The sequence below is a fragment of the Heptranchias perlo genome, chromosome 34 (genome assembly GCF_035084215.1).
Source record: "Heptranchias perlo isolate sHepPer1 chromosome 34, sHepPer1.hap1, whole genome shotgun sequence".
In the NCBI taxonomy this organism is placed as follows: Eukaryota; Metazoa; Chordata; class Chondrichthyes; order Hexanchiformes; family Hexanchidae; genus Heptranchias; species Heptranchias perlo.
The window spans coordinates 1847050-1870787 of NC_090358.1; the positions used below are offsets into that span (position 1 = coordinate 1847050).

A 23738-nucleotide genomic window follows, 5' to 3' on the forward strand; every position below is an offset into this window, starting at 1 on the left:
AGAATTTCAAGGATCTCTGGATTTGAAAATTCAGAGATTCACATTCTATCCATCACCTAGATGGCTTATTTCCACCTCCACAACATTGCCTCCATCTCAACTCAGTCCCTTCGCCACTGAAACCATTGTCTGTGCTTTTGTCACTTCTAGACTTAACAGGATAGATTTTCCTCTTCAATTGCCTGAAACATTGGTGTCTTGTAGGCGCAGTAAAGAGGAAAAGGGACTGAAGCCCTGTTAGGTAAGGTCCCTGCTCCCACTGCGATGCCCCAGGATTTCCTGGGACTTTCTCAGGTGGTGCCTGTAAGCCCGCCCCTGGAGTATGCACGTGGCCAGTATTCCCATTTTAATGAGATAGAATGGGACATTCCTGGCCTACTGCCTCATATTCTGTTGCCTATGACTTTTGTTCACTTCAGTGGCGGGGTGCCTGAATAAACCTTGTGCGAAGGGCCTGTTCCAGGGCCCTAGAGACTAGAAGGTCTGCGGTGGGATGGAGACTTTGAACGTGCACTATCCTTGTTGGGCACCCAGCAGGCACCCATAGATAAAAATATGTTCTGTTCTCTAATGTCCTTCTCGCTGGCCTCCGTTCTCCATAAATGTCAACTGGTCCAAAATGCAGTCTCCTGTATCCTGTCTCACACTAATTCCCACTCAACCACTGTCCCTGACCTTGCTGAACTAAATTGGTTATTGTGACTCTGTCCCCCCTCCCTTCGCCCTACCACAGGTGGCAAAGCTATCAGCTATCTTGGCCAAACTATCTGGAAGTCCCTCCATAAACCCATCCTCCTCTCTCACCACCTTTAAAAACCATCTCAAGACCCAGCTTTTTGTCCAAACTGTTGATCACTCCTCCAAGGCTTGTCGTCCATTCCCTTATCTATTCCTATCTTTTCCTCATCTCTCTGTAAAGCACCTTGGGACATTTTCTATATTAAAGGCACTATAGAAATGCAAGTTCTTGTTGTTGAGACAACTGTATGACTACTTTTTGCGATAGCTAGATGGCTTTTTAACATTTCGGCCTAGACAACAAAGAGTTATGTCATGCCAACAGTAACCTAAGAGTATGCCTAGCATATGTTAAAGGAAAGCCAGCACTACTGGCAGGTCTTCAACATTCCTCTTCTTACAAGCGCTAGAGTAGGGAGCACAAGAAAAAATGTCCCAGTACAGACATTTCTTACCTTGTTAAGTACAAAATTGATGCCAAAGAGTATTTAAGATGTTAGAAAAATGATACGTTATATTAAGATAGGTAGCTATACCTTCTTTACAAACACATGAACCATCAATTGGAGAACAAGTACCACCATGCTTGCAGCTACAAGTAGATGAACAGTTGGCCCCGTATTTACCGGGAAGGCATGAAAAGGAACAATCTTCTCCCTGGAGTACAAAGGAAATGCCTTTCATTAGATCTTAGACTGCAGATTAGCGAATACAGTGTAAACATAGGAACATCGGAATTGCTGGACCAAAAAAGACCACGGTCCATCTAGTTCACCTTCTACCATCCCGGTAGTCGCATGATACAATGTTAATGGAGTTGTTGATTAATCGTAGCCATCAATCTCTATCTATTGGTCTACAACAGACCCAGACATGAAGTGAGGAAAACCCCAGTGGTGGACAGCTTTGGGAACCACAGGTCCAAAGTCACCTGTTCCTCCCCAAACATGCTGCACTTACCACATGTCATGTCTCAAATTCTGTGCACATGTACAGCCAGGTGCACATGCATTAGTAAACAATGATGGGCAAGTGTACAATTAGATTAAAATTGAAGTTCCTGACAAAAAATAGAACATTTTGATTAATATATCCATAAGCAAATATGAATATATTAAAACAGTCCCACATCTGATGGTGACAGATGCGATGTCGGCCTTGTATCTCCTACTGCCACTCCACTAGCCTGGAGGGAGATGAACCTAACTAGATTAGAGGTGCATTGGCTAAAAATATATATTTATGGCAAGTAAAACTAATTCCTCACATCAGTGCTCAAGTGAATGCAGGTCATAAAAATCCTTTAAGAACACGTGTGGAGATTTATTCCCCATTCTTTTTGATGGAAGCACATTCTTTTCAAGCAAAAGCTATGTGAGCAATCGCATGTTCCAAGCCTGCCCTACCTCTCCACATCAAGTCATGGTGGTGCACTAGTGCTCCCTCTCTCTCCCACCCCATACTGCAGAAGTCAGAGTTCCTCACTGTGTTTAAATGCCTTTCTATTTTTTCTAAAAGTCCTGACAGGAAGTTGAAGACTGGGCAATCCCAAGGCACTTGTCACCTGCTGCCATATATTGCATTTTTACTGGTGCTCAGCAACTAGTGCTCGAATGTGAAACACAAAGCTTCACCTTCTCCATTAGCTGCCGTCGACAAGGTTTGAAATCCAAATCAATGTGCAATGAAAATTTGCTAAATATTTCTATTTAAATTATTGCCAGGATGCCAGTTAAGCTGGAATGCTGCCAACAGAAATAAGTACATTTGAGTATTGCTCGAAGGCTTCAGATCCCTTCTGTTGTCCATCTGCTTCACTTAGGTCCCTATTCTAAAAAAAAAGAGTTCACTATATTATTTTCATTGCTTTTTTTTGTTGTTACCTCTCACTTGCCTTGCACTGCTTTGCAGTTCATTCTTACCATTAAATGTTGTTCATTAGAATCGATGCTTACCAGGGCCTTATTTATATAAGCCTTCTGGTGAGATGGTTATATAAGCTAACAGGGGAAGTGCCCTCAATGCATATCAGAGGAGATGCAATTGCAACTGCCCTACCAAATGGATTCCTTTGGTAATGCAAGTTTGTGACAGGTTGGGCTTTGACTTGAGATATAAGCTTCTGGCTTAAGGTGTGTTTACAGAAAGTATGTAAAGCCCCATTCTGTTTTTTATATTTTTGAGGATTAGCTATTTACCTTTATCTTATATTTGAGAAGGAAATTATATATTTTTTAAAAATTCTCCTGCTAGCCTAATGCACATAACAATGTGTAGTTTCTGCTTTATATTTATCTGACAAATGTGTTATAAAAAGGTACCCCCCCCAATTTCTGAAGTCCAATATAAGGTTATTTAATAGTCACAGCACCAAATGAACTGCACTCGAGCAAATAATATTAAGAAACGGGGTGGCTTTCTCTGCAGTGCAGTATTATTAAAGACATATCACTGTCATCAAGCTCCCTCTTACAAGACGAAACTGGAGTTTCTAATCCCAAAACAGTGGGATAAATTTGAATATATTTAGGAATCACTTCTTTAAAAATACAGGGGGGTGGATTTTGAGACCACCTGCCCAGTGGGAATGGGGCGGGAATGGTGGGGAATGATTTCCCGCCCTGTTCCTGCCATCGCTTGGCTGCTGCAATCCTCGCTCGGGCCTACTGCTGGGGGCCGGAGTCGGCCCTTTCAATATGTAAATAGGACGCCATTTGCCAATTTAGTACAGTGCTGCACCGGGCTCGCTCCACCTAGCATCAGTTGGAAGTCCAGTCGAAGAGGAGCCCACAGGTAAGCTTAGTTGTATTTCTGTGGGGCCGGGGAGGAGCAGCAGTGTTCCTTCGGTCTCCACAAAACCAGCCTGGGCCACTGCTGCTCCAGAGATCGGACCCCCTGGGATCTACCTTCTACTGATATTCCAATATTGTGGCAGCCCAATGGGCGAGTTGAGCCAATAATCTTTCAAATCTATGGGACCCAGACGACGTACTCCAACCCTTTTGGGTTTGGATTTGTCCTCTTTGTAGTGTCAGTGGTAAAAGTAAAGGGTGATACCATTGTAATGCCATGTTTAGTCGAGGTCATTTGAATCTCAGCAACAAGCCACAGCAACAGAGCTTGAAACTGTGTTACGAACTTTGTTTCAGGGGCCTGTTGGTGCTAACCGAGCACGGAGTGCAGCGGAGCACAGAGTGAACACCTGAGAGTTTGGTGAGTGAGTGTGGGAGTTCGGTGAAGTGGGGGAAGGAGGTGCTGCTTTGCCTTGCTTTTCCTAACTTTTTCCGCAGAGCGGCGGCAGACCTGAGCAGCAGAAGACTGAGTGTGGGGATAAAATTTACAGCAGACCTGCAACAAGAGACAACTACTGTGCGACGTCGCAGGTGAGGCAGGAGAGTCCAAGAGGTGAGCACAGTATAAAAGGACAGACCGAGAGCGGGAGGAGAGTCCGAGAGCGGGAGGAGAGTCCGAGAGGTGAGCGCAGTGTAAAAGGAGAGTCCAAGTGCGGGAGGAGAGTCTGAGAGGTGAACGCAGTGTAACTCTAAGGCAAGTCATGGCAGCAGAGCTCGCACCTGTGATATGCTCCTCCTGCACTGTGTAGGAAGTCATGGACACTACCAGTGTCCCTGGTGACCACATGTGCAGGAAGTGTGTCCAGCTGCAGCTACTGGCAAACTGCATTTCGGAGCTGGAGCTGCGGGTGGATTCACTGTGGAGCATCCGCGATGCTGAGACTATCGTGGATAGCACGTTCAGTGAGGTGGTCACACCGCAGGTAAAGATTACGCAGGCAGAAAGGAAATGGGTGACTGCCAGGCAGAGTAAAAGGACTAGGCAGGTAGAGCAGGAGTCCCCTGGGGCCATCTCCCTCTCAAACAGATATTCTGCTTTGGATACTGTTGGGGGAGATGGCTTATCAGGGGAAAGCAGCAAGAGCCAAGATTGTGGCACCACGGGTGGCTCTGCTGTACAGGGGGGGAGGAAGAAGAATGGCAGGGCTATAGTGATAGGGGATTCAATTGTAAGGGGAACAGATAGGCGTTTCTGCGGCCGTAAACGTGACTCCAGGATGGTATGTTGCCTCCCTGGTGCTAGGGTCAAGGATGTCACGGAACGGCTGCAGGGCATTCTGGAGGGGGAGGGTGAACAGCCAGTAGCTGTGGTCCATATCGGTACCAACGACATAGGTAAAAAAAAAGGGATGAGGTCCTGCAAGGTGAATTCAAGGAGTTAGGCGATAAATTAAAAAGCTGGACCTCAAAGGTAGTGATCTCAGGATTACTACCGGTGCCACGTGCTAGTGAGTATAGGAACAGGAGAATAGACAGGATGAATGCGTGGCTGCAGGGATGGTGTAGGAGGGAGGGATTTAGATTCCTGGGACATTGGGACCGGTTCTGGGGAAGGTGAGACCTGTACAAGCGGGACGGGTTACACCTGAGCAGGACCGGGACAAATGTCCTCGCGGGGGTGTTTGCTAGTGCTGTTGGGGAAGGTTTAAACTAGAGTGGCAGGGGGATGGGAACCTTAGCGGGGAGTCAGAAGGGAGTAAAGCAGAGAGCAGCAAGAGAGGGGAAGACCCAGGGGAAATGTACAATACAAATAGTACAAACAGTTGTTCAAGAACAAGTGAAAGAGAAAAGCGTAGAGCAGCAGAAAGAAAGTGTACTTTATACACTACAGATAAAGTGAAAACTAGAAGGCGTAAGGTGATTAACCCAGCATCAAAACTGAAGGTCAGGCGAGGGTGTGTGGCCCAACTAAGAGTTCTATATACAAATGCACAAAGTATAAGGAATAAATTAAATGAACCACAGGTTCAAATTCAAATTGGAGTGTATGTCATGATAGCTATTACTGAGACATGGCTGCAGGATGGTCAGGATTGGGAACGAAATATACCAGGTTATAAGGTCTACAGGAGAGACAGGGAAAATGGAAGAGGGGGAGGAGTAGCCTTAGTGATTAGAGATGAAATCAATTCAATGATAAAAGAGGATATAACGAGAGGTAAGCAGCCAACAGAGACCTTATGGGTTGAATTGAGAAATAGGAAAGGATCTAAGACTGTGGGAGTTGTGTATAGGACCCCTGGCAGCAGCTCTGAAGTGCTAGATTGTATAAATGCAGAGATTAGACAAACGTGTAACAAAGACATAGTGATCTTAATGGGGGACTTTAACCTTCACATAGATTGGGGAGAACAGACTAGCAACTGTCAGAAAGGTAGTGAATTTCTTGAGTGTGTCCGGGATAGTTTTCTACAGCAGTATGTCCTAGAGGCAACAAAGGGGCAAGCCATACTAGATTTAGTAATGAGTAACGAACCAGATTTAGTTAACAGCTTAACTGTGTGTGAACATCTATCCAATAGCGATCATAACATGATCGAGTTCAATGTAGTGTTTGAAAGGGAAAAAAATGAATCAGCTGCTAAGATTCTAAACTTGGGTAAGGCCGACTTCAATGGGATGAGACAGAGACTGTCCACAGTAAACTGGGCAAATCTGTTAATGGGTAAAACGACTGATGATCAGTGGGAAATGTTTAAAGAAACATTTAACGGGATACTGAACTGGTTTATACCCGAGGGGCAAGAACTCCACTTGCCGAAAAAAACAGCCATGGACAACTAAAGAGGTAAGGGACAGTATAAGACATAAGGAAAGGGCATACAAAAAGGCAAAAAATGGCACAGATCCTGGTGAATGGGAAAGATACAAAAATCAACAAAAGGGCTACACATAACATCAGGGTGATCTGTTGCTCAACACATAGGAACGCAAGGCCAATGTCACACCAATAGAAAATAGTCAGCACTCCAGTAGAAGAGGCCTGTGACAGGCAGTGCTGGGAGACACAAACATTTTCTTCTATGATTCTATAGGGGAGAGATACAAAAGGGTCCAGAGGGGCAATTTTTTCACTCAAAGGGTGGTGAGTGTCTGGAACGAGCTGCCAGAGGCAGTAGTAGAGGTGGGTACAATTTTGTCTTTTAAAAAGCATTTGGACAGTTACATGGGTAAGATGGGTATAGAGGGATATGGGCCAAGTGCAGGAAATTGGGACTAGCTTAGTGGTATAAACTGGGCTACATGGACATGTTGGGCTGAAGGGCCTGTTTCCATGTTGTAACTTCTATGTCACAAAACAGATAGTAAGAGCTACAAAAAGAGAGTATGAAAAGAAACTTGCAAGAGATATCAAAACCAATACGAAGAACTTTTATAGTTCTATTAGGAAAAAGAGGGTGGTCAGGAGCAGTGTTGGACCCTTAAAAACTGAAAGTGGGGATATTGTCATTGACAATGGGGAAATGGCAGACATGTTGAACGATTACTTTGTGTCAGTATTTACAGTAGAAAAAGAGGATAGCATGCCGGAAATCCCAAGAAAACTAATATTGAATCGGGGACAGGGACTCGATAAAATTAACATAAGTAAAGCAACAGTAATGAAGAAAATAATAGCACTAAAGAGTGACAAATCCCCAGGACCAGATGGTTTCCATCCCAGGGTTTTAAAGGAAGTAGGTGAGCACATTGCAGATGCCCTAACTATAATCTTTCAAAGTTCTCTAGATTCAGGAACTGTCCCTCTAGATTGGAAAATTGCACATGTCACTCCGCTTTTCAAGAAAGGAGAGAGGGGGAAACCAGGGAATTATAGACCAGTTAGCCTAACATCTGTTGTGGGGAAATTGCTGGAGTCTATAATTAAGGATAGGGTGACTGAACACCTCGAGAATTTTCAGTTAATCAGAGAGAGCCAGCATGGATTTGTGAAAGGTAGGTCATGCCTGACAAACCTGATTGAATTTTTTGAAGAGGTGACTAAAGTAGTGGCCAGGGGAATGTCAATGGATGTTATTTATATGGACTTCCAGAAGGCATTTGATAAGGTCCCACAAAAGAGACTGTTAACTAAGTTAGAAGCCCATGGAATTGAGGGAAAAGTACGGACTTGGTTAGGAAATTGGCTGAGCGAAAGGCGACAGAGAGTAGGGATAATGGGTAAGTATTCACATTGGCAGGATGTGACTAGTGGAGTCCCGCAGGGATTTGTCTTGGGGCCTCAATTATTCACAATATTTATTAACGACTTAGATGAAGGCATAGAAAGTCTCATACCTAAGTTTGCCGATGAGACAAAGATTGGTGGCATTGTAAGCAGTGTAGATGAAAACATAAAATTACAAAGCGATATTGATAGATTAGATGAATGGGCAAAACTGTGGCATATGGAATTCAATGTAGACAACTGTGAGGTCATCCACTTTGAATCAAAAAAGAATAGAACAGGGTACTTTCTAAATGGTAAAAAATTAAAAACTGTGGATGTCCAAAGGGACTTAGGGGTTCAGGTACATAGATCATTGAAGTGTCATGAACAGGTGCAGAAAATAATCAAGAAGGCTAATGGAATGCTGGCATTTATATCTAGAGGACTGGAGTACAAGGGGGCAGAAGTTATGCTGCAGCTATACAAAACCCTGGTTAGACCGCACCTGGAGTACTGTGAGCAGTTCTGGGCACTGCACCTTCGGAAGGACATATTGGCCTTGGAGGGAGTGCAGCATAGGTTTACTAGAATGATACCCGAACTTCAAGAGTTGAGTTACGAGGAGAGATTACACAAATTGGGGTTGTATTCTCTGGAGTTTCGAAGGTTAAGGGGTGATCTGATCGAAGTTTATAAGATATTAAGGGGAACGAATAGGGTGGATAGAGAGAAACTATTTCCGCTGGTTAGGGATTCTAGGAGTAGGGGGCACAGTCTAAAAATTAGAGCCAGACCTTTCAGGAGTGAGATTAGAAAACATTTCTACACACAAAGGGTGGTAGAAGTTTGGAACTCTCTTCCGCAAACGGCAATTGATACTAGCTCAATTGCTAAATTTAAATGTGAGATAGATAGCTTTTTGGCAACCAAAGGTATTAAGGGATATGGGCCAAAGGCAGGTATTTGGAGCTAGATCACAGATCAGCCATGATCTTATCAAATGGCGGAGCAGGCACGAGGGGCTGAATGGCCTTCTCCTGTTCCTATGTTCCTACCCCAGAGGCTCTGGAGAAACAACTATTCACCAAAATTAAATTGAAGATCTGCGGGGGTGAAGTGTAGCAGCTCAATGAAGTTCCAACAGGTTGCTCTGTGTAGCTGTAGGATGCAAGTGCAGAGCCATGATCAACTCCTAATCTGAACTGTGCCATTACAGGGAACTGCTGAACAAACAGCAGCTATTTCCCCACAGGGATGGAAAGAAAATTGGGGAGTGAGTCATGCCAGTCTAATCTTGTATGTCTCCTAGTAGTTGGCTACACAGTTTAACTGGCAGCAGGCTTGATAGCTGGATGGCCACCCACCCTCTCGTTCAAGAAATGATGGTCCCTGGAGTAAATTAATAAATCAATCTGACTTTATGTTATGAGAATGCCTCTCTAATTAATGCCCATGTCAATCCCAAGGACAGTTATTATATAGGCTACATTCACTGTATTCGATCTGTTCCACTTTCACTTTTGATTGCCCCTTTTCATGCTGCATTAATTTTCTGGAGTGAGCCTCTCTCTGTGACCTCCTCCCCTAGGGCCCAACTTCAGATTAGGAGCTATGGGGAATTTCAGTAGAAAGACAAAACATGCCGTACCACTCTGTGATCAGCATAGTTCAGCACTCTGCCCATTAACTGCTCCCTTCATTTTATTACCACTGTGGGCTTTGTAAAACAAAACTTTGGAAGATTTGACCTGAGTTCAAATCTAGCCCTGATTGATGGGATGAAATTCTCCCATCATTGTTGATCACAAGGATCCTAAGTGAAATAGATGTGGGCAGACCCAACCCAGTTATTAGTGAGAGTGGGAAGATAGCACAAAGCTGACCGCAATTACACACTAAAAATAGCGGTCTCTCTCCAGGGAAGCCACATAGATGGCCGGTGTGGAAAATGAAATGTCAACCTGGTGCAGCAGAGGATGATCTGCTGAGGTTGGGTCAATACATATTGATGGGGCAGAGTAGAGGGATTCACTCTGCACCTGGTGCCCATCATATCTGACCTGAGAGAGCTTATGTCAACATTGAGTGCCAAGAGTAGAAAAGTGCTCTATTTCCCAGCATTAACACTTCTCACCTCAATTAATTAAAAACATTTCAAACTCAAGTAAATAAATAGGCACTGAATTTGAGTCCAGTTTTTCAAAAGTTCACTCACAGTAAAGATGATTCTATTCAGTGTACCAGTGTGGTAAGTATCCTCCATTTGCCCACATATTTCAATTTAAAATAATTATTTAATCTCAAATCTTCGTCTTATTATTTCGATAATTCCTGGTTCTAAGAAAATCTGACAAGATGATGAGTGAAACAGACATGAAATTGACAAGGGAATCACTAAAGGTAGGGCCCTGCAACAATGTAGAAAGAAAGAAATTGCATTTATATAGCGCCTTTCACAACCTTAGGGAATCCCAAAGCATTTCACAGCCAACAAAATACTTTTGAAGTGTAGTCACTGTTCTAACGTAGGGAAATGCGGCAGCCAATTTGCGCACAGCAAGATCTCATAAACAGCAATGAAACAATGACTAGATAATCTGTTTCTTTCTTAGTGGTATTGGTTGAAGAATAAATGATGGCCAAGACACTCGGGAGAACTCCCCTGCTCTTCTTTGAATGGTGCCGTGGGATCTTTTACGATTATCTGAGAGAGTAGATGGGGCCTCAGTTTAACGTCTCATTTGAAATGGGACTTGACCTCATGACTTTCAGAGGTGAGAGTGCAACCACTGAGGCAAGGCTAATGCATCAAATGAGTCACTTTAGTTGAACTGGACAGACCATTTGAAGTATCACAGTGTACTTGGTTCTTTGAACAAGCCCACAGACTATTCCTGACATTCAATGCCCATTGGTAGTAAATCATCCTCATCAATAGTTTAATGGATCATAAATGGTCAACTGTTGAAGCATATGTGAAATCTTACTGTTAGACTATCATTTATTTTCCCCATTTTGTACCTTATCTGCAATATTTTACGGTGCCCATGTTTTTTTATTGGTGATCTTTATGTGTTGATGATGTTATTTGTTCTTGTCCTGATCTCGCTGATTGGAGTCCTTTATAAATCAAGGGGGTGGATTTCCGCAGGGTTCTCCCACTGGTCTGCCATAACTGCAGAAGAGCTATGGAAACCCCTGGTGAACCGTGTCGTTTTTCCAGGGTTTCCACGGCTCTTCCACCTAAAGTTATGCGGCAAGTGGGAGAATTTGGAAATTCAACCCCAGTTGCATCTTGGCTAATTTCAACAAATGGATGGCTTTTTAATCATCCATCTTTCTACAAGATATCAAATTTTGTGGTCGACTAATGTAATCCCGAAGGCTTGTGGAATAAAGTCCTGTCATTTAACTGAGTGCTGAGTGCAAGATCTCACACTGCAACAAGCCTTCAGTGCCTTATTCTGGCTGACACAGCACTTGATGATTGAAGCCAGTCTTAATACCTGTAATCATTGAGTGCCAGGTGTGCATACCTGAAGTAAAAGGGAATCAGGCACAACGAATAACATATGCAAGGATGCGTGGCAGAATCGGTTCTGCTTTTCTGATTTCATTACATGATGCGTCATGGAGTTTGATGAAGTTTCTTATTCAATAGCATTTTTTTCCCTGTGTAAGACTGCAAGCTGATAATGTTAATTATCACTCTAATTAATGCATGTGCACTTTCCGATGTATAAACTTCCCCCGAAAAAACTGTTTGCTATTTATAAAAGGGCTTGATCACTTTCTATAAAGAGGAAACAATTACTGGAGGAATTGCTTATCCAAATCACATACCATCCTCTGCCTTGCCTTCGTCTCCCATCTGGACATGCCTTGGCGTGCCATCTAGCCATCTGGCAGAGATGGAAGGCTCTATATGCGAGTCGTTCCCTACACTATTGGGGATCTGGGGAGGAGAGTGTTGCATGGAGCAGTCCCGACAAATAAGTTTTTAAGCCACTTCATGGGCTCCCAGGCCGCCTGTATCTTTTGAGGCCTTGATGAGTCCATGTTGCACATTTATATGGCGTGAGAGGTTGCAGCCCCTGTTTCACTATTTGAAGGGACTTTTCCTCAACTTCTGGCTGCACTTCAGTCCTACGCTCCTGATCTTTGGCCATCTGGTGCGGAGGGGGGGCGGGCAAGTCGGAGGACCTCCTCGTGTGTCTGCTCCTGGGCCTGGCCAAGGTGGCCATCCATAGGTCCAGGTTGGACACGGCCTGTGGGGGCAGTCGTTCCGGCTGCCTGCCTCTGCTCTGTAGCTTTGACCAAGCCCAAGTGGGCCTGGAGAAGGAGCACGCGGTGTCCGAGGTGAGCTCGAGGCCTTCCACGACCGGTGGGCAGTGCAGGGACTGGAGTGCGTACTGGATGCAGGAAATAATATCATTTAATTTGTTAAGTTTCCTTTGTTTTGTATGATTTGGGTTTTATTAGTTGTGCCCTTCTAAAAAGGGGGCACTTTTGTTAGATTTTTTGTTTAGTGACGCTGGGGCAATCCAGTGTCTCCTTATCGTTTTATTAAAAAAGGCATACCATCCTCTGGCCTGAGAAGGCAGACAGGCTCCCACTCTAGATAGAGCCCTTCACCAATGCTGCTCTATAACTAACTGCTGGGAGGGTGTCAGATTTTCCAAATCAGATTTTCTCTCCTGCCATGTGGGATAAACAAGTGGCCTTCAATTAGCTTCTCCTCCACAGATAGCTAAGATCACAAACAGCCCACATGAGGAACCATGAGCATAGATGGAAGCACTTCGGTTGGCATTGTAATGCATTAATGCTGTATCCCCCTTTGGCCAAGATCTTATTCTGAAGGTGATCATAATAAGGATTCTGTTCATCATGTGACTTCCACAATTCTTTTAAAAGGGAACTCCAGCTGCATTGGCGAAATGGAAACCATACTTTGTCTTAAAAAATTATGAATAAATTATAAATTAAATAAATAAATTATAAATCAAAGAGAAGGGTAGTGGGCTCCACCCCGATCGGAGGAGACACTTTTCATGTCACCAGGGTGACCTCTGTGAATTGATGCGACAGCTGAACTCCACAGTCAGCACTTGTCTCTGTGGATTATATAGAGTTACAGATGAACATACTTTTCTCTTTTCAGCAGCAGGACATCTGCAGTATCTGTGGAGTTTCTAAATAAATAAATAAACTTGTTAAAATTAATAATGCAATTGTGCGGGCTATAATCTTCCCCGGTGACCTGACCCGTTAGCGCTATCTACAGATGTGTATAAGAAAGGCCAGAATGCAAATGAAGGTAATGTTTATAAGTCACCAGAGACCACAATAATTGGTATGATACAGTTTTAATGAAAAGCTGAAACCAATGTTTGTCCACCAATCCTTCCTTTGCCATTTGGACTACAACTGTAGTTCTCTGAATTCCTTTAGACGCCAATCGCTTATTTCACCTTCCTGTCCCAATCCTCTCCAGGCCCCTCTCAAGTAACCAGAGGATGGTGTGTGGTTTGGATAAGGAATTCCTCCTGTGAATGTTTGCTCTTTATAGAAAGTGATCAAGCCCTTTCGAGGCATTGCAACAGTAATGTTAAAAGAGATTTTACACACACTATAACGGGTCCTTTTTAGCTTTGGGAAATCAGAGGGAATAGACATTGCAGATACTTAGTGAGAGAGTGAGAGGGAGAGGCAGGTAGCTGAAGAGCCACACCAGGACTGGAGGAGACAAAGACTCTTAAGGGAGCAACGGTGAATAAAAAGACTCGAGTAAATCCAGGGGATCACCATAAAGGGATACCATGTAGCAAGTCTGACTGTGGATTAAGTGGTTTATAAGAAAGAACTTGCATTTACATAGCGCCTTTCACGACCTCAGGACGTCCCAAAGCGCTTTACAGCCAATTTAGTTGCTGTTGTAATGTAGGGAAATGTGGCTGCCTATTTGAGCAAAGCAATGAGTCCTGACCATCTGTTTTTTGGTGTTGGTTGAGGGATAAATATTGACCAGAAAACTGGGGAGTACTCCCCTGCTCTTCCTCAATTAGTACCATGGGATCTTTTACATTCACCTGAGAGGCCAGACGGGGCCTTGGTTTTACATTTTATCCGAAAGACAGCACCTCTGACAGTGCAGCACTCCCTCAGTACTGTACTGAAATGTCAGCCTGGATTATGTGCTCAAGTCTCTGGAGTGGGACTTGAACCCACAAGCTTGTGTCTCAGAGACGAGAGTGCTACCCACTGAGCTAGGGCCGACACAGTTGGTTGTGGTTGTTGGAAGCTGTTGGAGGCCCATCATCTCAGCCCCAAGACATTGCTGCAGGAGTTCCTCAGGGCAGTGTTCTAGGCCCAACCATCTTCAGCTGCTTCATCAATGACCTTCTCTCCATTATAAGGTCAAAAGTGGGGATGTTCGCTGATGATTGCACAGTGTTCAGTTCCATTCGCAACCCCTCAGATAATGAAGCAGTCCGTGCCCACGCCCGCATGCAAAAGACCTGGACAACATCCAGGCTTGGGCTCATAAGTGGCAAGTAACATTCGCACCCGTCTCAGTGGGTGAGGGTTAGGGAGGAGATGCTGCTATGGGACCTATCTGCAGTGTGATGGCCAAATTACGAGAAAAGTGGTCAGAATTCTCCAGATTTGAATTTACTGCTTTCCCAATGGCTCTACAATGGATTGCCCTTTGGGAAACTGGCCTTTGCAAATGTCACTGTCTCAATTTCCATCAGGATCGGGTATCGGCAAACAAGTATGTCTGCATCATACTGGCGTACAATGCAGTGGGGAAGAATGAGGTGGAATTGGTGGGAATTCCAACGGAAAACATCATCCCACCATTTCCGCAGTGATGTCAGCACAGCAGCAGGTGTACACGAGATGCACCTGCCTCCACTTCTGGCGGAATTTAGAAACCTGAATAAAAAGGGATGGAGACCTGGAGTAATTGGGTCCCACCTTAAATTCTGCCCCCACCTGTCCAGGTTACAGTCCAGTAATTTTGGCCCCTTTATTCTTATAATGAAATCATCTGAAAGATCCTTTGCCTCGATAGCCCTACTTAATTACAGGCAGCAGATTGTTGGTGTCAATGAAAACACTGAGAAAATAGGATGGAAGAGCAAGAACTATCTATTTTAATGTGAGTGCTGCACTTTTTAAGCATTAAGTGTAGAATAAATTTCACATTTACAACCACATGCTGTGTTATCAAATCGTTACCACCATTAGCCATGAGAAAATACGGAATGGAGTTACCAAATACAGAATATGTGTGGATAGATTAATGAAAATAAATTAGATATGAGTAAGTCTGTGTCAAAATCCTGCCGTTTCCTTGTTTTAAATCGCTGTAATTGAACTTTATTCCAATTTTATTTTAAGTTGCCCATGTCATTCATTGTGAGTGTGAGTGGGCAAACTGCTTCCAAGTCTGTGCTGGGTCTAGCTCAATGTTGTTCAGCAGAAAGGGTTTGGTACATGCGTTGGTTCAATTTGACCCTCTTTCAATTTGTTCCAATTTGGAGACTGTGGGATAGGTTATCGTCTTACTGCCTAGGTGTTCCAGAGCACGGAAAGGAAAATATGTCCAGGAAGTTCACATGCCGCTAACAGAACCATTGAAATGAATGGAAGGAAAATCTAGCAGTTTCTGTTAGGGGTGTACAAACAATGCCTGATTTTCCTTTCCGTGTTTCCCCCAGGCAATGCTCAGTGCCCATGCAGTAAAGTCGAAAGTTTACCTTACAGTGTGTTTTACTTCACAGATGGCCTCACATTTATCATTTTATGGAGCTCTTTCGAGGTCCCTCTCCCATTCTCCTTTTGCTGTGTTTGTATTTTCTGAGTATAATATAATAAAAATGCTCTATTCCCACAAAACTAGCTTTGTTGTGTGTTTATGGGAAGATAATTGTAAACAATTTTACAACACCAAGTTATAGTCCAGCAATTTTATTTTAAATTCACAAGCTTTCGGAGGCTTCCTCCTTCGTCAGGTGAACGATGTGAAAATCGTTCACCTGACGAAGGAGGAAGCCTCCGAAAGCTTGTGAATTTAAAATAAAATTGCTGGACTATAACTTGGTGTTGTAAAATTGTTTACAATTGTCAACCCCAGTCCATCACCGGCATCTCCACATTATGGGAAGATAGGAAGGTCTTGAATGTTATGAGTAAACCGGTGACTCTTTCCCAGTTAGCTTTCTCAGAGAAAGTATTTGATTTACAGGTAATCAGAACATAAGAAAAATGAAGGCAATCGAAAGTCATCCTTCTAGTGCTGTAGCTCTCTTGTTATTGCATCCAGCTGCATTTTGAACAGTCCAATGTTTGTACCTGAACCATCTTGTCTGGCAAAATTATTCCTCCTAATATTTAAGTTTACTTTTTACAAATTTAAATGTATGTCTTCTGGTCTTTCTTTTCTGTGGTCACTTTAAAATAATATTTTGGGTTTACCTCATCAATATCATTACTGTTTTTATAACTCAATGTGACCCCCCCCCCACCCCCAAAACCAGTTTCCTTTTAGACTGTAGAGTTTGAGTTTCTTTCATTTTTCCTCAGAGCACATTCCTTTCACATGTGGGATCTAATAGCTGTTCTCTGCACCCTACCCAATGCATGTATATGGTCGGGAATTTCCTTGAAGCTGCTCCCACTCCGCCGGAAATGCAGCGGAACCCTGTTTACACCCATTAGAGGAGCAGGAGCAGCTCCGAGGAAATTCCCGGTCTATGTTTATTGTGGTCTGGTAACCACAATTAGTAATAATATTCCAAGTAGGGTCTGACTATTGCATAACCTTTGGAGACTTGTTCTCTATTATTCTGGCCACACATCCCAGAATCTAGTAGCTTTTGTAATTGCTTCACCACATCGTCTATACATTGATGAGTCTATCATTATTCCCAGGTCAGTTTCCAATTCCACCCTGCCAATTCAGTTCCATTTAGTGTGTTCTTATAATGCAAACTTTTTCAACCAATGTGCAAAACATTTTCATTTATCAGTGTTAAATTTCAATGGCCATTTGGCTGGCCAATTGCACAAATCCTTCTGCAGTTCTTTAACTCAACCTCTGTCTCTGCTGTTCACCTTCTTTTAGCATTGCCAGCAAACTTGACAACTTTATGCCTGGTTTTCCTATTCAGTAATGTAGATTAGTAGCCTCAGGGATCCAAGTACTACACTCAACACTCCCCCCATGACATTACACCTCTTACGTTACTCTGTTTCTTATTTCTTAACCAGCTTCTTATCTAGTCACACGTTATATCCTGGAGACTTATGGCTATTAGTTTAATTAGAAGTCTTTCATGTTGAACTTCGTGAAAAGCTTTGTGAAACTCCAACTCCAGATGGGGATTGGATTATGCCTGTAGACCCTGCTCCAATTACCCCCCCCCCACCCCACCCTCTAACCCTTCATCACCTGAAGAGTATATTTGGTCTCAACTTCCAATGTGCAACATAACAGATCGGCTAGTACATTATAAATAACACAGCCAGTGTATAAGACCGGAACATCATCTAAAACCCAAAATGAAATTACGAACCACTATCCGATCAGTGCATTTAACATAGAATCATAGAATCGTTACAGCACAGAAGGAGGCCATTCGGCCCATCGAGCCTGTGCTGGCTCTTTGTAAGAGCAATCCAGTTAGTTCCATTCCCCTACTCCCGTCATGAAATGCTTTTGCTCTGTGATAGAATTTAATCAAGCAATGGTAAAATCATAACGCCATTAACATGTACAAAACTTTTACTTAGATTGGTTTACAACAATGGATGAGTGATACACAATCACAGTGTATAACGGATTGTATATGAAAAAGTGATTAGTGTTGGTCTGCTCAATATATAAATTTTGCTTTTTTTCCCCCACAGGCATTCACCAATTTCAGCCAAGGAAATAGGTGAGCAACCTATTCCCAGGCCTCCATCTTTGCCAGGAAGTATGTGATGGCACTCTAGTGACAATTTTCTCTCCATTTTTCCTTCCACCCATGGGAAAGTATCAGGACTTTGCTAATTGTCTCTCCATGGTGATGTGGCTGAGGTTGGCAGGTTAGCACTGGGGGAATCATGAGCACAAAGTTTCATCTCAAAGCCTTGTGGCATCATGTGATGAAGTTGCAGCACACCATCTCCAATAAATTATTTAAAAATTAGCTAATAATTATCTCTCTCTCCATGTATATATATCTATATAATGTATATACATGAAACTACTCACCTTAAATCCTGGGGCACAAACACATTTCCCGGTGACACTGTCACAATCAGCCCCATTCTGACACATACAGATTTGCTGACAGCCCTCTCCATGAAAGCCAGGGGGACAGGTCTCATTGCAGTACAGCCCATTCCAGCCCGCCCTACAGGAACACTCACCAGACAATGGGTGGCAGCTGAAAGGAGCATCAAAGAGGCAACAACGTAAACCTCAGTTTCATTATTGATCACACAACTTAACTTGTTTTTTCAATACACAGTCAGAAAAAAATTAAAGAGAACATGAACAAGTACCAATTGAAATCCTGTCTACTGCATAGTGAATGTTAATCCTTGGACCAGGGTTTCTGTCAACCAGGAATAAAATTAGTCAATCTCTAGATCTTTCCAATGAGTACCATTAATTGCTCATTCAGCATTTCAACTTAACACGGAATACAAATAAATTTACACAGAAGTAGCCAAACGTCTAAAATGTCCTGCTGTCTCTGAATGAAATTCAATAATTGAAAAGAGTGTGCTGTTTTTTAAATTGATTGCTTACAAGGAATTATAATCGATTTTTCAACCTATTATTGCTGATTTTTTGAATATCTTAATTTCAACTGTGACATAATCAGGGGAACTAGCTGGCCTGGTTTAATGAGCCCAATGCCAGAAGCTGAGTCAACATACACACATTTGAAATAACACGGTCCCTGAAACACCCTTGACACGCAGCTGAATTTCTCAGGTCTTAATTCAGCTTCCTCATGCTTTCAGACTTGGCAATTTCACCAGAAAGTTTAAGCTAACATTCAAAACATCAAAGGATGTTATTGCCTTAAACCCACTGCCAAACATTTGTTATTACTTAAGACTACAATGATATACAGTAGCTTAATTGTTTAAAAATAACATTAGGGGTTGCACTGCAATGTGGTGGCATAAACATTTGACACACTAAAGAGTGCCCCAAAATGGAAGGATGTGAATCTGTAGCCTGGATTTCTGATTAAATGAATTCTCAATCTCAGCCTTGCTGTGAAGGGAGGTACAGGGTAAGGGCCAGGCTCTTTCTGCAGGGAAAAGAGCAATAATCTGCGGGTGATTCACAATCTGGCCACACTTGTGCAATGTCCCGTCACAGGTTACAGATGACATTGGCAGATATATGGGAAGAGTTAGCTTTTGATCTTACCAAACCAATAATCTGAGTATGGTACAGAATGCATGACATAGGAGAAAGGTCATTAAACATGACAATAATGCAGGAACTCAAGGTATGTGGTATCATATGACTGGTATTCTAAAATGTATTTTTGGCCACTTTGGGTGAGAAAGGGTTAACTAATGTTTCTCCATTGCGTGTACTGTCCTGTTATACCTAGTTTGTACACTACTACTCTCTCTGACTGCCCTGCTAAATTGCTCTCTGTCAGGATTTGTCCATTCAATAGCATGAATAATACACTATATAACACACCAAATACTACATGGTAATATTTGCTCTATACTAAACTGTGCAGTACAGACTGCAAAATATACACAATACTATACATTATATACAGTACACTACATAGTTTGGTTTGCAAAAACAATACTTCAGCCACTTTTTGAAATCCGCCTAGCATTAATCATATATGGAGAATCTATTAAGCTTCAGGCCAGCAAAGATATTAAATTATTTAATCTTTTATCTTTTTCCTACCCATAAGTTATTCTTTTTCTGCTTCTAAAATGTATTTTGACCACTTTGGGTGAGATGTCCTGTTATACCTAGTTTGTACATTGTACTACTCTCTCTGACTGCCCTGCTAAATTGCTCTCTATCAGAATTTGCACTGATTTCATTTTGTATCTCAATTACTTTTCCCAATTGTCATTCTGTGTCTATCTTTCTATAAAGAAATGATAAAATGTTTTTACCTTTCAACTAGCTCTTCAGCATGCCGCTAATTTCCTGTTTTGCAGTTACTCTGTGTTATCTCTCTCCTTATAGCACTTTAATTCAGCAAGTCGTGACATTCATCAAGTCCCTCTCTCGTTAAATGTCATTTAATCATTTTAAATACCTTGATTGGATCACCCCTTAAACTTCTAAACTCAAGGGAATACAAGCCAAGTTTATGCAACCTGTCTTCATAATTTAACCCTTTAAACCCTGGTATCATTTTGGTGAATCTGGACTGTATCCCCTCCAAGGACAATATACCTATCCTGAGGTGCGATGCCCAAAACTGAGCACAATACTCCAGATGGGGTTTCACCAAGTCTCTGTGCAACTGAAGCATAACTTCCTCACTTTTGGATTCCAATCCCCTGGAGATAAAGGCCAATATTCCATTAGCCTTTTTGATTACTTTTTGTACCTGTGCACAAGCCTTTAATGATTTGTGTACCTGGGCACCTAAATCCCTTTGCTTCTCCACAGCTCCTAGTCTCTCACCATTAAGAAAATATTCTGATTTTTTTTTCTCAGATCCAAAGTGGATGTCCTCACATTTCCCCACATTGAACTCCATCTGCCATTGTTTTATCCACTCACTTAGTCTGTCTGTGTCCCTTTGCAACTTCCTCCTCCCATCCACACAACTTACTGTGCTTCCTAACTTAGTGTCATTTGCAAATTTGGATATACAACTCTCTATTCCTTCATCCAAGTCATTGATTAACATAATAATTCTTTTGTTTTATTTTAAATTTAATCTTTATGTCATTACTTAGGGTAGAATACTGATGAATCTTAAAGACAAACTTTTATCATCTACAATAAATTCAGATTTTGGGAGATTTTGCACATGAAGTGAGTGATTGTTGTGGAGATGGTGATATTGTGCTTCCCGACTCTCCTGACTTGATTGGGACAAGCCAACTTTGTGGGTGAATTTCATTCTGTCCCAATGTCCTGACTTTGGATTGGGATTCTGAATTTTAAAATACGCTCCAGTCTACAACTGTTGGACGTAAGACTTTTTTGGATTTTAAAAAGTTCTAGGAGTTGGGGATGAAGCAAATTTCTTCATGTTGGTCAATCAGAGAATTAACATCTTCTTGTATTTTGATAGTACATAGATTAAAACTCGTTCCATCAAAGTACACTAAAAACATTCATCTCTTTGACTGAGAAGTGTAAAAATATATTAACCGCATGCCAAATCTCAATTTCTATTTGGATTTGTGGAAATTCTATCTATACATTAGAAGCAAACAAATAATTGTAAAAGTGTAAATATTGGATTATTTGAATATTCATGGTGCTACACACATTAAAATACAGTGTGACTTTTTTAACTCTTTGCAAATTTCAAGTTTATAGGTTAACAAGTATAGGCAATATGGTCTCCTTGAGTTAGAGGGGGTGCAACAAAGGTTCACTAGATTGATTCCTGGGATGATAGGGTTGTCCTTTGAGGAGAGATTTAGTAGACTGGGCCTATACTCTCTGGAGTTTAGAAGAATGAGAGGTGATCTCATTGAAATGTAGAAAATTCTTAGAGGGCTTGACAGGGTAAATGCTGAGAGGCTGTTTACCCTGGCTGGAGAGTCTAGAACTAGGGGCATAGTCTCAAGATAAGGGGGTGGCCATTTAGGACTGAGGTGAGGAAAAATTTCTTCACTCAAAGAGTGAAGAAATCTATGGAATTCTCTACCCCAAAGGGCTGTGGATGCTCCGTTATTTAGTATATTCGAGACTGAGATTGATCGATATTTGGACACTAAGGGAATATGGGGATAGGGCGGGAAAGTGGAGTTGAGGTAGAAGATCAGCCATGATCTTATTGAATGGGGCAGCAGGCTCGAGAGGCCTGCTCCTGCTCCTATTTCTTATGTTCTTATGTTGGATTGATTTATCTCAATGTTCTTAATTTATCCTGTAACTTCTAAAGTGTACCTTTTTACTTTTGTTGTCATCTTATCTCTCTTTCTCTCCCCCTTCCTGTTGCCTCCAAAGATCAAAAGATACATATACTTCTCAGATTTCACAGAGACAATGTCACATTACATTCCAATTACTCTGTAAATTCATTTGAAGAGATTGTTCAGAGTATAAACATTTTAAGGCCACATATGAAAATAAAATTAAAGAATGTTCAAAGTACAAACTTTCAAAATCCACATCAAGCAGCAATCAGCACCCTCACTGCTGCAACTGTACAAGAAATAAACCGTCTTTTTAATCCCTTTATTTAAAAACTTTATTTAATTTTTACCAGATTAATATTTTAAAAATGGGATAAACAGAATATATTATGAAGACTTACGTGATATGATTAAATGGCATTTCTAGTGCTGACTATAACTCACTCACAACATTGATGCTCATAGCTCTCTGGTCAGTCCACTCCCAGGATACAAATATCACATCATTACAATCTATACATAAATATATTTTTATTATTGATAATAATCTCATAACTGTTACATATCGACAGTCACTGCATCTGAAAGCAATTCGTTGTACGTGAAGCGCTGTAAGATATTTCTGAAAGACATGATGAGAAATCACTATATAAATCTAAGCTTTCCTTTATTATTTAGCAAGAAAGCTTTGAGTGAATTATCCTGATAAGTCTCAATGGTAAAATATAAATTGTATTTAGGCGGGTGTTTCTTCATCTTCAGGAAATGATGGTGGAAAATTAGGCAAGTGCAAAAGTGAGTGAGGATGCAGCGTGATGGAGCCTGGCCACATTTCCTGTCCCCGCCTGTCCAATTACTACCCCAAAATCCGGCGGAATGTGGCAGAAAATCTAAATAGAGTTGTTACACAAAAGCAAATATATAACCTGACTTGTTGAGAACAGATTCTAACATCATAGAAAACAATTTATTTAAAGAAAATTACCAATGAATGAAATCAGTACACTATTCATGCTAGGCATTCTTTACCTCTGAGTATGTTTGCCATTGCAAGGACACTGCTTGTTGCACTTCAGTCCATACAGCCCATCTGGGCACATTCTGTCTTGGCAACGATCTCCTGTAAACCCCGGCTCGCAAAGACATGCTCCATTAACGTGGTAACATTCAGCTCCATTCAGGCACTCACACCTTTGGGCACACAGCATGCCATAGGTGCCGATAGGACACTCCTCCTGACACCTATATGAGAATAGAAATGTAGAAAATCACAATGTGGAGGCAAATTACTGTAACAATTAACTCTCACCCTACAAAATCAACATAACTTTACTCATTTCAATTTATTTATAGAGGCTCTGAAATTACACTGTGTGATATTAATATATGAAATTCTTTTGCTGGCTGTTTTAACAGAGGCAATAGTCACTGCTAAAACAATGGATACAAATACAAATAAAATACTTATACCCTAATCTGACACGGACTAATTTCAAGGCCTGGGAGAATAATGAGTACTTAGGAGTGACTTTCAGGCTCTTATCTGGGTTACCTACTAACTTTTGGCTGAGGGCCATAATTTTGAATGCGGATTTGCTCAAGAACAACTTTCACAGACCTATCACAAAGCAACTCTTGTTTCCTTCTTTAAAAGATTTTTTTTGTCTCTCTCCCTCTCTGTGTATATGTCTTCCCTCTCTGTGTATATGTCTTCCCTCTCTGTGTATATGTCTTCCCTCTCTGTGTATATGTCTTCCCTCTCTGTGTGTATGTCCTGCCACCAACAATATCTGAAAGCTGATAATTGTAAACAATTTTACAACACCAAGTTATAGTCCAGCAATTTTATTTTAAATTCACAAGCTTTCGGAGGCTTCCTCCTTCCT

General features: G+C 41.9%; 1 protein-coding gene across 4 annotated transcripts in view; it reads right to left on the bottom strand.

Annotated features, from left to right (window-relative positions):
* Positions 1-23738, bottom strand: part of megf11 (multiple EGF-like-domains 11) — a 306970-nt gene that overhangs the window by 62706 nt on the left and 220526 nt on the right. For all 4 annotated transcript variants that reach the window (XM_067971262.1, XM_067971264.1, XM_067971261.1 and 1 more), the window contains 3 exons: positions 22882-23094; positions 18011-18185; positions 1275-1395 (listed from right to left, as the gene is read on the bottom strand). In XM_067971262.1, the coding sequence (XP_067827363.1) occupies positions 1275-1395; positions 18011-18185; positions 22882-23094 (509 nt within the window). The remainder of the gene's footprint in view (positions 1-1274; positions 1396-18010; positions 18186-22881; positions 23095-23738) is intronic.